Genomic DNA, 12527 nt, shown 5'->3' on the forward strand with positions numbered 1-12527 from the left:
AATATCTACCTATAAAGTATAAACCCAATAGGTTTTACAGGAAAACAGAAACGAAAACGAAAACAAGTTTCAATTAAAGTTACCTCAATATCCTGGCTATTGTTTGTTTGTTTTCTTACATGAATAATATTGGCACATGTTAGTCATTTTGCGTGGTTTGGTTGAGCCCGATAAAATTAATGGGCCAGGCCCATTTAATTAATGTAAGAGCAAAAGCCGTCATCATCTTCCCTGCGTGAAACCTTAAACCCTAATCTCTCTGATTCTTCTCCGAAACGGAAAACTGCTGCGTAAATACTCGACTTTCAATTTTTAAAAAGACGGCTAGGGTTTTTTTGTTTCTCTCTACAATGGCGTTGTATTCCGAATCACCCTCCGGCTACGGACTGTACGAGGTACACGGTAACACGGTATAGATGAGATTGGACAGAACGCGGAGGCGGTTCGGAGCTCAGTATCGGACCTTAGTCGGTTTGGTCGGGTCGTCCAGCTCACTGCGTTTCAACCGTTCCAGTCTGCACTCGATGCTCTCAACCAAATCAACGCCGTCTCTGAAGGTTAACTCTTTTACTGTAATACTTGCTTTCTATTATGTTTATGCTTGAAATAGCATTTTTTTATTCTATAAATCGAGCTCTTATATAATTTGGATTTTCTCTTGAAAGACCACAGTTGGAATCTGCTTATTCTGTTCTGTTTAGTTTTTGTTTGAGGTTCTTGATAACAAGTATTGATATTTGTATTGGTGTGTAGGAAACATGAGTGATGAGCTAAGAAGTTTTCTGGAGCTGAATCTCCCGAAAGTGAAGGAAGGAGAGAAGCCCAAGTTTAGTTTGGGAGTGGGTGAGCCAAAACTCGGGTCTTGCATATTTGAAGCCACTAAAATTCCTTGCCAGAGCAATGAGTTCATCCTTGAGCTTCTTAGAGGTGTGCGCCAGCATTTTGATAGGTTCATCAAAGACCTTTGTGTTGTTTCCCAAAAACGTCAGAACGCATTTTGATAGGTTCATCAAAGAGCTTCTTTCCCAAAAACGTCAGAACGCAAAATAGCAAAACGGAACGCAATGTTATTATTCAAAAACGGCTTCGTTTCCGTGTATTGGGACAAAAAAATGTATTAGTATAAATGGAAACATAATTAACTTGGTATACTGTACAAATCTCAGTAGTGAAGAATCTGTCTGTTTGTTTTTCTTTTTAAGAAAATTGAAACCATATAGTAATTGAACTTTGAAATCCACCTTTGTTTGATTTACTTTTGTTTTGGGTGAATTGGTTTTCTTTTGGTTCACTTTTTTTTTTGTATGTTTTTGTATTTATTTATTGCGATTCTATCATTTCATTACTGATTAGAAATTATTAGTTTTAAATTTTTAATTAGCTGATTAATGATGAGTTCCAGTTTAATTTTATTGTTTTACACACAAAACAGTTGCTTCATGTTTGGGCCCCTTGTTCTTCTTTACTAAGGCCCAGATCCAATGACATATCACATACTCATAATTGTAGAGAGTTTAAACACTAAATCAGAAAAAGCTAACTATGTTTAGCACGTTCTTACTTACCCTTAAACCACATGATTATCATATACAGAATCACTCCTACGGCTATGATATACTTATGAGAATAGTATTTCCGAAATTTCCACACCAGCACGATATATAAATATATCACTGACATGACATGATAACAAAGAAATTAAGAAAAACTACAAAACCATAACTGAGGGAAATTTATATAATTTTTGTACAAGTTTTGAAAGATACGTATTTAAAAGAATATTTATGTAATATAAGCTATTAAATAATTAATTTATTTAATAAGTTACTAAACTTCTTTAAAAGTATATAATTATATCTTGTTATATTAATTTCAAATCCACACAAACATTATCTATATATAATATAATTGAGTGGTGGAATTACTTGTGCCAATAGTCAATCGTCCAATCTGTTGAATAGACCTCGTACATCTCACAGCGTATAATCTGTCTACAATATAGTCTTCTCCTAATCTCCCATTAATTTGGTTTACAACGTGGAAGTACAAAGATATGTCACAAAACATATTTTCCCCAACTTAAGAGATCATGCACCAATCGGAGCGCATCAAGCTCCATAAAGTCTCCATAGAACATATCACCAAAGCAATGGTTGGCGATATGCACAAGCCTTAGTATTTGATTTCTTCTCGTGTAGTTTTTTGCGTATTCTTGAACATCCATGTAACAAACATCCTCTTGATCCTAAAAGAACAGTGAATGCCAGTTGCAAAAGAAGTTGAGATAGAATAAGAAAGCAAGTATCAAACAAAGAAACTGGTTTAAAACTTACCTCACTGGCCATCTTGCTAAGCGACAGATTTTTCAAATGGAAGGAATAGGAGATGACTTCTTCGGTAAGAGAAAATATATATAGCAAATTAGGAGGAGAGTTTTCAACAAGAGAAAACAATTGTTCCGACTTCCAAGAGTCGAATCTGATTTTTAATAGCATGCCAATTAGGCATATTAGTTTTTTTAAACACTGAGTGGAGAACTAGGGAGATTTTTAATACCTTTTGTGCCAATCATGGCCATGGTGGATGATACATTCAGCTCTTCCATGACACCAAATGGTGACTTTGAAACAGTCATAACACCTGCTGTGTCTACCATCACAAAATCTTGATCACCCCAATACGACCTACCATACAATCGAGATCCATATAGTAACTCCAAGTTCATCCACTACAATAGCTCTATTTTCCTACAATGCATTACAAGGAAAACTTGATTCTTTTTGTTTACCATGGCATGGTAAGGAAAGAAAAAGCAAACTGAAATTTTAAATGTCAGCAAAACTTACCCCAAGATATGTTTTGACATTGGGACTTGCAACTTTTTGGTATATGCGTCTGGTATTGTAGTACTATTTGATAGTAGTGGCATTAACCAAAAATTCCTTGATATATCAAGACATGGAAGTTTCAAAATTCGTATCTTTTGCTAGTTTTTTTACATCAGCAAGAGAATTTTCACTTATTTTCATGGCGGACCGGTTTATCTGGTTGAGTACATAAAGTCAATTTTTCCGATAACCGATCGGTTATATCAGAAGAGCCGCTTCGTGTGATTTATTTATTCCGGTTTCTTATGGTTATAAACAGTTTGGTAATAGATAATATATATATTTAATATTTATCTTTTCAAAATGGAAGTAGGAACCCAAATATAAGAAAGGAACTTAAAATAAAAATACAAAAGCATATGTGCCTTTTCCGCAAACTTAATTTCCAATATAGACTATCATTTGTGAGGGGCCATTATAGTAATTATCAAATTTTGACTAAATCTGTTATAATACGTAAAATGTCCAAATTATGATTGTTTTTGTTCGAAAAATTAACACACACAATATGTTGTTTCTCAAAAATATTTATGAGAATTTTCAGTATCTTCACGAAAAACCCTTACTTCAACCGCACACCTAAGCCGTAATATATATTTTAGGTTATCGTTTTCAAATGCGGTTTTAATACATATGACAAATTATGCAAATTAATCGCATTGTGAACCACACTTCACAGAGGCCGAGATTACTTAATGGGCCAGGCCCATCTAGTTAATGTTAGAGCAAAAGCCGTCATCATCTTACATAATTGGATTTTGTCTAGAAAGACCACAGTTGGAATCTGCTTATTCTGTTCTGTATTAGTTTTTTTGCTTGAGGTTTTGATAACAAGTATTGATATTTGTATTGGTTCTACACCTTTTAAAACTTGTAGGGTATATGAGTGATGAGCTGAGAAGTTTTCTGGAGCTGAATCTCCCGAAAGTGAAGGAAGGGTGACAACTTTTGTTTATGATTTATGAGCTTCTTAGAGGTGTGCGCCAGCATTTTGATAGGTTCATCAAAGACCTAAAGGTGACAACTTTTGTTTATGATTTACCTTATATACCTATATATCTCTGCTGATGTTTTTCGCTATTTTATGCTCAATATCAATTCAGTTTCTTATAATGTAGCCTGGTGATTTGGAAAAAGCTCAACTTGGACTAGCTCACAGTTACAGCAGAGCAAAGGTGAAGTTCAATGTTAACCGGGTGGATAACATGGTTATTCAAGCTATTTTCCTACTTGACACGCTTGATAAGGATGTCAATTCCTTTGCTATGAGAGTCAGGTTTGTTTTTGCCTTTATGATTATGTCTTGTTGTTTGTTTACCGTGATAGAAAATGGTTTCTGAGAGCAGTATATGTAATGTTTATGCAGAGAATGGTACTCGTGGCACTTCCCTGAACTTGTCAAGATAGTCAATGATAACTACCTTTATGCCCGAGTTTCAAAGATTATCGAGGACAAGTCGAAGTTGTCTGAAGAGCACATCCCAATGCTTACTGAAGTCTTGGGGGATGAAGATAAGGCAAGAGAGGTTGTTGAAGCTGGAAAAGCATCCATGGGTAAGAAACTGTTGGAGCTTGTTTGATGATTTCTTACAATGTATATATTAGTTCTCTTGTTCTAAGACATTGCTTGTTTTCCCTATCTGAAGGCCAGGATTTATCACCCGTTGATCTGATCAACGTCCAGACCTTTGCTCAGAGAGTTATGGACCTTGCTGATTACAGGAAGAAGCTCCATGATTATCATGTTACTAAAATGAGCGACATTGCTCCAAATTTGGCAGCCTTGATCGGAGAGATGGTTGGTGCTAGGTTGATTTCACATGCAGGAAGTCTTACAAATCTTGCCAAGTGCCCATCTTCAACTCTCCAGATTCTCGGTGCTGAGAAGGCACTTTTCAGGTGCATTTTCAAGCTTTGTTCTGCTATGCAAGTTTAATTTCACTGCAGTAGCTGACTTTTATGTAAATTTCAGGGCGCTGAAAACACGTGGAAACACACCCAAATATGGTCTAATATTCCATTCGTCATTCATCGGGCGTGCATCTGCCAAAAACAAGGGCCGTATTGCTCGTTACCTTGCAAACAAGTGTTCCATTGCTTCCCGGATTGATTGTTTTGCAGGTATAAATTAGACTTCCTTAAATAAGAACGAGTTGTTTGAAATAGTTAAAGATAATGCATTGCTGTATAAAACTGTGTGGTGGTGTCGTATGCAGATAGCAGCACTACAGCTTTTGGTGAGAAACTAAGGGAGCAAGTGGAGGAACGACTTGACTTTTATGACAAAGGTGTTGCCCCACGTAAGAATGTTGACGTAATGAAAGAAGTGCTGGAAAATCTTGAAAAGAAAGGTAGATATAACTCTCTCTAATCTCTCTAATGACCCAACAAAGCTCTCTGATCTTTTGAGGTAAACGGTTTTGTTTGATGGGTTGTTCTCTTTTTGTCTAGACGAGGGAGAAGAAACTGTAAAAGAAGTCTCAGAGAAGAAAAAGAAGAGAAAGACAGAGGAGAAGGAAGAGGGGAAATCAAAGAAAAAGAAGAAGAAAAGCAAAGCAGTAGAAGAAGAGGAGTTGACAACAACAGATAATGGTGACAGCAAGAAGAAGAAGAAGAAGAAAACCAAGTCACAAGATGATGAATAAACAAACCAGTCTCAGTAGTAATGCACTAGTTTTTAGTTTTCTTTCTTCCCACATAGCTTTTGATTACTAATTTACTACTATTGAGCCTGTCTTAAACTAGTTCTTTTTCCCCACATGGCTCTGTTTTTTTTTACTTTAAAACAACTTTTAAACATGGAGAAATTATATATCAGATTTTCAACTATTAATTAAGCTGTCAAAAGAACAAGGTTGGTTATTATTAATTTTCAGGTCAAATAGAAAATCAAAATCTTGAAACGGATCTTTGTAAATGTGGACTAAAGAAATTAAACACTACAGATAAGGATTGAATTAGATGAATCAAACATGTTCTTTATTATCTGAAACAAAACTAAAATTGCAGAAACCAGAGAGTTCTGCTGTGACTCATTCATTACAAATGCGAAATCAAAAGAGCATAATAATAAGAGAATCTTTAATCGCAGAGAATGAGTCTAATCATGGCGAGAACCAAACACGAAACAGAGAAGAAGAAGAGCGTTACAAAATCCCTAGCAGACCATTTCCTCACAGGCTTCGACTCAACTCTCAAACTCTTCGCTCTACGAAGAGCGTCCACTTCCTTAAGCAAATCAAATTCGATACCTTTCTTCTTCAACTCCTCAACGCACTTACGCAGAAGCTTCGCATCTTCTTTCTCCCTCTCCAACAGCTTCTCAAGATGAGACTCCACTTCAGATTTGTACCGTACCGCCCAAATGATCCCCAACGAAGACAAGAGAGCACAGAGTGAAGGGATCCACGATCTTTTACAGGCGCTGGAAGCAGCAGCGACAGATGAAGAAGAAGAAGCGTGGAAGAGGAGTAGCAGAGAAATGGAGTGGAAGAGAAAGAAGAAAATGTAAAGCTGAGTGATTTCTCTACGAACAGAGTCGATCTGAGATTCTTTGTGGGAGACGCGGCTGAGGATGAGCTCTTCTTCTTTTAACCATTGTTTCAGGAGAAGCTTGTGTGTTGGTGTATCTGCGATCTGGTGAAGAGGATGTCTCGTCTTCGCCTCCATGATCGTGCTCTGATCTGACGCCATTGATGTGATATAGAGAGAAACAGAGATAGAGAAATGTAAGTTTGTGTGATTCGCTGAGGAAAAGAAATGTGGATTTTATTAATAACGTGAAAGGCTCTTCCGTAACGGCTCTTTTGGGTTTTACTTTTAAATTTTATGCGATTTTACAGATTTGTCCTGAACGCCTCTAACGGTCATTAAAATACAGCTCGACTTGGCACCGTCAAACGTTCTTAAACTGGCCCACGGTAGATTAAGCCCATTTACGGCCCATAATAACCGGAAAAAAATAAAAATGTCTACCACTCACGTTATATTTGTGTTAACTAAACGCTTGAACCACGTGTCAACTGCAACTAATGGAATTATTATCTCCGAACGTTACGAAAGCGTAACAGCACTTACCTACAATGGTGGTGTGGTGTGGTGATGATGATTCACACTTACCTACAAAAAAGTGAGATGAGCAATAAAACATATGAACAAGAAAATGGCTTTGCTTGGAAAGCTTCTTCTTCTAACCACACTTGTAACAACAATATCAGTAATCACCAGAGCCGATGAAGAGCTGATGATGCAACAATGTCACAACTCTGACAATCCCACCTTGTGTCTTCGCTGTCTAAGCTCCGACCCCGCTTCTCCTAAAGCCGACAAATTCGCACTGGCTCGCATCATCCTCAGATGCATCTACTCTCACCTCCTCACCCTAACCAAGAATGCTTCCACTTTGGGCTCCCAGCACTACTACCGAAATCCCAAAGCTGCAGCAGCGTTGAAGCAGTGCGGTTTGGGTTTTTCAACTGCTAAGCGTGGCGTGGGAGAGGCTGACGCTCACTTTTCAGTCGGAGATTACGACAAGGCTGCGTATGACGTCAGCGTGAAGGTGGTGGATCCTGCGTTTTCATGCAAAACCGATCTCGAGACACTCAACATCCAAGTGCCCTCAAGTTTCCGTTACCATATGGAGGTTTACTTGGCGTTAACTCAAGCTCTCCTCAGGATCGTTGATCGCTTCTAAAATAGTTTATGTTTCTCCAGCAAGTCATTGTCTTATCCTTATATTATCAGAGTCTTTAATTATGTCTAGGCCTCAAAATTAAAATCCAAATTTGCTTCTTCGTGTTAAGAAGCTAAAAACAAAGTAGCTGATATTTCTATATGGTTCTGTCTTTTTTTTTTCTTTAGCACTGATATAAGCTTCATTAATCCTAGTCAATGTGTCAAACCTCTCGAGAATACTCCAAATATACCTGGAAACAAAAAAAAAACTAAGTGGAAGTTTTGTATGAAAATTAGTGTTAACAGTATTAAAAAAATCACATAGATGAATCAAGGAGTAAGATCTTAACATCAAGATAGTCAAAATCATCACAGAGTATAAAATAGAGAACTTATAAGTTATTTGAGAACAACATTATTTCAAGCCACATATTGCTGGAGATGAAGGATTGAAATGTTTACTCACCTACTCTGTTTAACGAAACAGAGATTCTAAGTTCCAAGAGCCAAATAAGAAATTCATCATTTAGTTACTTATTCTCTTTTCTTCATTTATCTTTGCTTATGGTTCAATTTCTTTTAGAACTGAATGAGAAATTGACAGAAACTTGGTATTCTGTTTTCTAGGATAAAAGATAGATAATGTTTAGGCAGCAACTCGAGCCCGGTTACCTAAGCATGCAGAACAAAATCAGGACATATCTTCTCTTTTTGGGCAGCATATACAATAGTAAATGTAACTATGTGAGGGAAAGAATACTCTTCTAAAGTGAATTAAATTTTATGTGAAAATATTTGAAAAAAAAAAAGAACAAAAACTTTCTAACTTCTTTTTATTTTTTGGTTCTTCAAGGAAACAGCTACATGCCTAAAAGATTCATTCCTCAGGCAACATGCACCAATAACAATAGCCAAACACAACTTGCAACAATTGCACGTTAAGATTTCTTCTCTTCTTTTTCGTTTCATCTTAGGCCATGAATGTTTTACTTTAAGTAGTTTTTGAATTCTAGTTTCTAGTTTTTAGATTTTAGATTTTGGTTTATGGTTTTTAGATTTTATGTTAAAAATTTATTAAAAAAAGAAAAATAGAAAAAAGAATTCAAGTCACGCTTAAAAATGAAAAACTAGTAAAACATAGATTTTGGTTTTTCTTTGAAAATTACCAAAAACCAACAAAATCTGGATTCCTTAATTTTTAGGAAATCTAATTTTTGCAAAATCTTGATTGGCTTTAAAATAGATTTTTGAAAAATCTAAAACCAAAAACACTTTTAAAATCAACAGCCATTCAAGGCCTTAATCTTTCATATTTATCTCTCTCAGTTTCCCATAAAAACCTCTTTTTTTTTGCTTCAACAACAAAAATAAAAAAAGCTTTGAAATGTTTTGACAATTTATAATATATAGTTTTAAGAGTTATAGTTAGACTGTACAGATCAGTCTTTTTGAGAAGAATGAATGCTTCTTTCAAAGTGTAGGATAACTAAAGGTAGGAATCTTTTCTGATAACAAATAAAAGATCGAACTAAGATATCAGTTTCGCTTTAGCTTAACAGAACACATGAGAGTAAGATTTCCAAGAACAACTTTTTTAAGTTTGAACGAAAAGCAACCAAAAACTCAAAAATTATATATAAACAATTCAGTAAAAAAGGTATCAGTACTTTGAAGGGCAACACGACGCAGAGTTTCAGATATTGATAATTCACTGCTGTTAGAGATAGCTGATGAATTTCTTTTTGGAAGAGCATAATGAAATCCACAAATAGAATAAGATCGGATAGTAGATTTCGAAATAAATGATATTCTATTCTTATGCATGTATGCATGGCAATTTCGTAACTTTTTTTATTTATTATTATTTGTTAATAATTAATACCCAATTTTCATGTTGATTTTTTTTTTACTATAGATGAGAGTTAACTGGCATGTTATATATGATGTAAAGTTTAAGATATTTTGGAAAATCTTCTTTTTTCTCATAAAATATTTCATTGTCTAGTCCATGAGACCGAGTTTGAAGTTTAGCAGATCATGGACAGAGAATCTAATATTATGAAGTTGTACAACTTCACAGAAAACAAGATAAATGAAAGAAAAACATGTCTCACTTTAGTCTTTGAATGCATATTCAGTCATGTCATGACCCATCCATCATCTTTCTTCGAATCTCCTATCTCACAGAACATGTTTTGAGGCAGCCATCCGTATTTGATATATACGCTTATGATCTCGTATCAGTCCCACTAGCCATATTTGATTTTTTAGCATTGCCTTCATTTTTTCAAAACAAACCAATTCGTGGTGATTTAGAGGTTGAAAAATATGTTATACATACAACTTAAGGAATTTGAACCATGGCAAGAATCTTCACAGATCCCAGAGATTACCGACGTTGGTGGTTATATACTTATATATTAGAAGCATTGGCGACTAAAGTTTAGATATCAAATCTTGTATAATACGCATACATGGTTGTCATGCAAAAGCACTATTATTAGTTCTCCTTCTGCAGGGCATATCAATTGGACTGTGGACAGATGGGTAAATAGGCACAAACCTAAGTTCGTAGACAATATCGTAAATATTTATAGGTAGATTCAAGTCGTAGTAGGGGCTGTTTTGTACACAAGAGTGATTAATAAATTAAAATGGTGCAAAATATTGGAAGAACATGTGTTAAGATTCTGGGGCTAGGCGTAGGGTTTCTCTTTACGTAGTTTTCATAGCGTGAGTATTTGTGTACGGCCCTTTGAAAAAAACGCTAGAACATTTATTCTCATTTTCATAAATTCTCTTTTTTCTGTTTAATGAAAAAAGACGAGACAAGAACATTGGCAACTGAGGACAACTGGTGTGGCTTAAATTAGATATCTAATTATTCGCGTGTGCTCCATGTATTATCTAACGTATCACCATTCGACAAATGTATCTTAGTATATATCAAAATTTTATATTCGATTAATGAAGCTGTTTATAATTTTCACATTATAGCTAGTAGTTACAATTTAACCATTTGTTACAACAAATCTTCGAATCAGACAAGCACCGGGAACTAAATATATAAAAATGTCCATCTCAACTGATAATTAAAATCACATGTAGCTGTTAAGATATTAAGTTAAGAAAATGGCTTTGACAGCATGAAAAGAGAGTGTAAGAAGTTATTAACAGAGCATAGAGAGTCTCACTAACTGTAAGTCTGGTGTGTTCGGTCTGCCCAATTTGTGTTACGGTCAGCCTGCCCAAACTCAACAACTTGTAACATCCCCACACAAAAACTCCTCTCAACGTTTCCTATATATAATACACACTTGCACACACTCTCATTTCCTCCCAAAAAACCCCAAATTAATTAAACAAAATGGCATCATCGCTTCCTCAGTTTTATGGCGCTGATTTCACAACATTTTCCGGCGAGACTTCTTCACAGTTTCACGGCTCTTCTTCATGTCCTGACGTAGACTCTGCGTTTATTAGCTACCTTGACGACTGTTATGGTTCCTTTAACACCTCTTCTAATACAGAATCCATCTTTGTACCCCAAGTTTTTGGGATTTCTGACGTCGTCTCGGTGCCTGAATACAACAATTACTACCAGAAAATGAGTGTGAATAATGCCACACAATACTTTCACGGTGGAGATCAAGAATACTACGGTTTTTCACCGGAGATCAAGCCCTTGTTCCGTCCGGCCACAGGAGAGCAATCTTGGGTACGTATACACGTCTCACAATCATTTACTATAAGAAAGACATGCATGTAGTACTATTTTATTATAAATGATTATGAATACATATAAGAATTGAAATAAAAGATTATATTTATTTGAAGCAGGGCAATAATGAAGGAGGGATACAAGCTGATCAGCCAAACATAAAAGTGGGACGCTATTCGGTGGAGGAACGAAAAGACAGAATTATGAGGTACTTGAAGAAAAAGAACCAACGCAACTTCAATAAGACCATCAAGGTACGTATACATACATATACACTGTCATTCTTATTTAGTTAATTGTATTATTTGGTTATTGAATGTTCATGAATTATGTTATATGTATATGCAGTATGTTTGTCGTAAAACCCTAGCCGACCGGCGAGTTCGCGTCCGGGGCCGATTTGCCAGAAACAATGAAACATGTGAAGAACAATCTCACATGTCTAAAAATCACAACAACCATTCTGAAAAAGACGAAGATATGTTTTCAGGATCAGACGACTATCTAATGCAGGTATTATATATTTGATTATTCCAAGACGTTGTATTATTATATATGCCATCATTACTTGTTATTTGTAAATCTAATGCATCACAATCATCAGCAGATGGAACATGATGACGGATGGCTTCACGAAGCAATGTCCAACCTCATTCCTTTTCCTTGTGAATTTGACCCACCTGGAGATGCTCATCATCCAAACACGTGGAGCTTCTGATCTTAATTACTACCTATCAAAATTTACTTAATTCCGAATCAATTAATGTCGCTAGCTATTGAATTTGATCAGTTAGTTTAGTTTACTTAAGCAACTTATTTATATATATTTTCATGCTAGATTTATCATAATGTACTTAATTATTCCTGGGGTTAATGAACATGAAGATTCTGTCTAGTGAATAAAATAAAAGAACTTCACTTTTTTATCATCATATCTAATTATTACGTGAGAATAATTTTAGCCAATGGCAATCAAGATCAGATTATTATGGTTTCTTTCATCTACTTTACCTTTTTACGGTAAATCAAAGTTAATATGAAAACCAAAAGGACGATTCTAAGAGGGGTGAAAAGTTTGTTGAGATTATTTAAGGCAAACAACATCTTTTATTACGATGCGAATAAATTGGGTGAGTTGATAAGAGATTAATTAACTAGTGGATTCGTGGAACAATTGTGTATTAAGGAATATATGATGCAATTTTAATCATAAGACGGAATGACTAAACGTAAAATAGCTTGTG

At 35.4% G+C, this 12527-nt stretch overlaps 4 protein-coding genes across 5 annotated transcripts; 3 read left to right on the forward strand and 1 right to left on the reverse strand.

The window, feature by feature from the left end:
- Positions 3843-5020, forward strand: LOC104765052 (nucleolar protein 56-like). Its single transcript, XM_019240819.1, has 5 exons — positions 3843-3905; positions 4007-4164; positions 4255-4442; positions 4535-4787; positions 4861-5020. Exons 1-5 carry the CDS (start codon positions 3843-3845, stop codon positions 5018-5020), a joined length of 822 nt encoding a protein of 273 aa, XP_019096364.1.
- On the reverse strand, positions 5853-6639 carry LOC104765053. The gene has a single exon (XM_010488710.2). It carries the CDS (start codon positions 6579-6581, stop codon positions 5970-5972), a length of 612 nt encoding a protein of 203 aa, XP_010487012.1. The 5' UTR covers positions 6582-6639; the 3' UTR covers positions 5853-5969.
- Positions 6957-7774, forward strand: LOC104765054. Its single transcript, XM_010488711.2, has one exon. The coding sequence runs from the start codon at positions 7039-7041 to the stop codon at positions 7579-7581; it is 543 nt and encodes a 180-aa protein (XP_010487013.1). The 5' UTR covers positions 6957-7038; the 3' UTR covers positions 7582-7774.
- On the forward strand, positions 10918-12206 carry LOC104765055 (two-component response regulator-like PRR37). 2 transcript variants are annotated; one of them, XM_010488713.2, is made up of 4 exons: positions 10918-11280; positions 11403-11537; positions 11632-11796; positions 11888-12206. In XM_010488713.2, exons 1-4 carry the CDS (start codon positions 10930-10932, stop codon positions 11999-12001), a joined length of 765 nt encoding a protein of 254 aa, XP_010487015.1. In that variant the 5' UTR covers positions 10918-10929; the 3' UTR covers positions 12002-12206. The 2 variants fall into 2 exon arrangements, with proteins under 2 accessions (XP_010487015.1, XP_010487017.1); XM_010488715.2 differs by having other exon boundaries at positions 11891-12206.

The sequence above is a fragment of the Camelina sativa genome, chromosome 19 (assembly GCF_000633955.1).
Source record: "Camelina sativa cultivar DH55 chromosome 19, Cs, whole genome shotgun sequence".
In the NCBI taxonomy this organism is placed as follows: Eukaryota; Viridiplantae; Streptophyta; class Magnoliopsida; order Brassicales; family Brassicaceae; genus Camelina; species Camelina sativa.

Coding starts and splice junctions, on each gene's coding strand:
- LOC104765055 (XM_010488713.2), top strand. CDS start 10,930: ATGGCATCATCGCTTCCTCAGTTTTATGGCGCTGATTTCACAACATTT. Junction 11,281..11,402: donor CCACAGGAGAGCAATCTTGG/GTACGTATACAC, acceptor TATTTGAAGCAG/GGCAATAATGAAGGAGGGAT. Junction 11,797..11,887: donor CAGACGACTATCTAATGCAG/GTATTATATATT, acceptor CACAATCATCAG/CAGATGGAACATGATGACGG.
- LOC104765052 (XM_019240819.1), top strand. CDS start 3,843: ATGATTTATGAGCTTCTTAGAGGTGTGCGCCAGCATTTTGATAGGTTC. Junction 4,165..4,254: donor TCCTTTGCTATGAGAGTCAG/GTTTGTTTTTGC, acceptor ATGTTTATGCAG/AGAATGGTACTCGTGGCACT. Junction 4,443..4,534: donor AGCTGGAAAAGCATCCATGG/GTAAGAAACTGT, acceptor CCCTATCTGAAG/GCCAGGATTTATCACCCGTT.
- LOC104765054 (XM_010488711.2), top strand. CDS start 7,039: ATGAACAAGAAAATGGCTTTGCTTGGAAAGCTTCTTCTTCTAACCACA.
- LOC104765053 (XM_010488710.2), bottom strand. CDS start 6,581: ATGGCGTCAGATCAGAGCACGATCATGGAGGCGAAGACGAGACATCCT.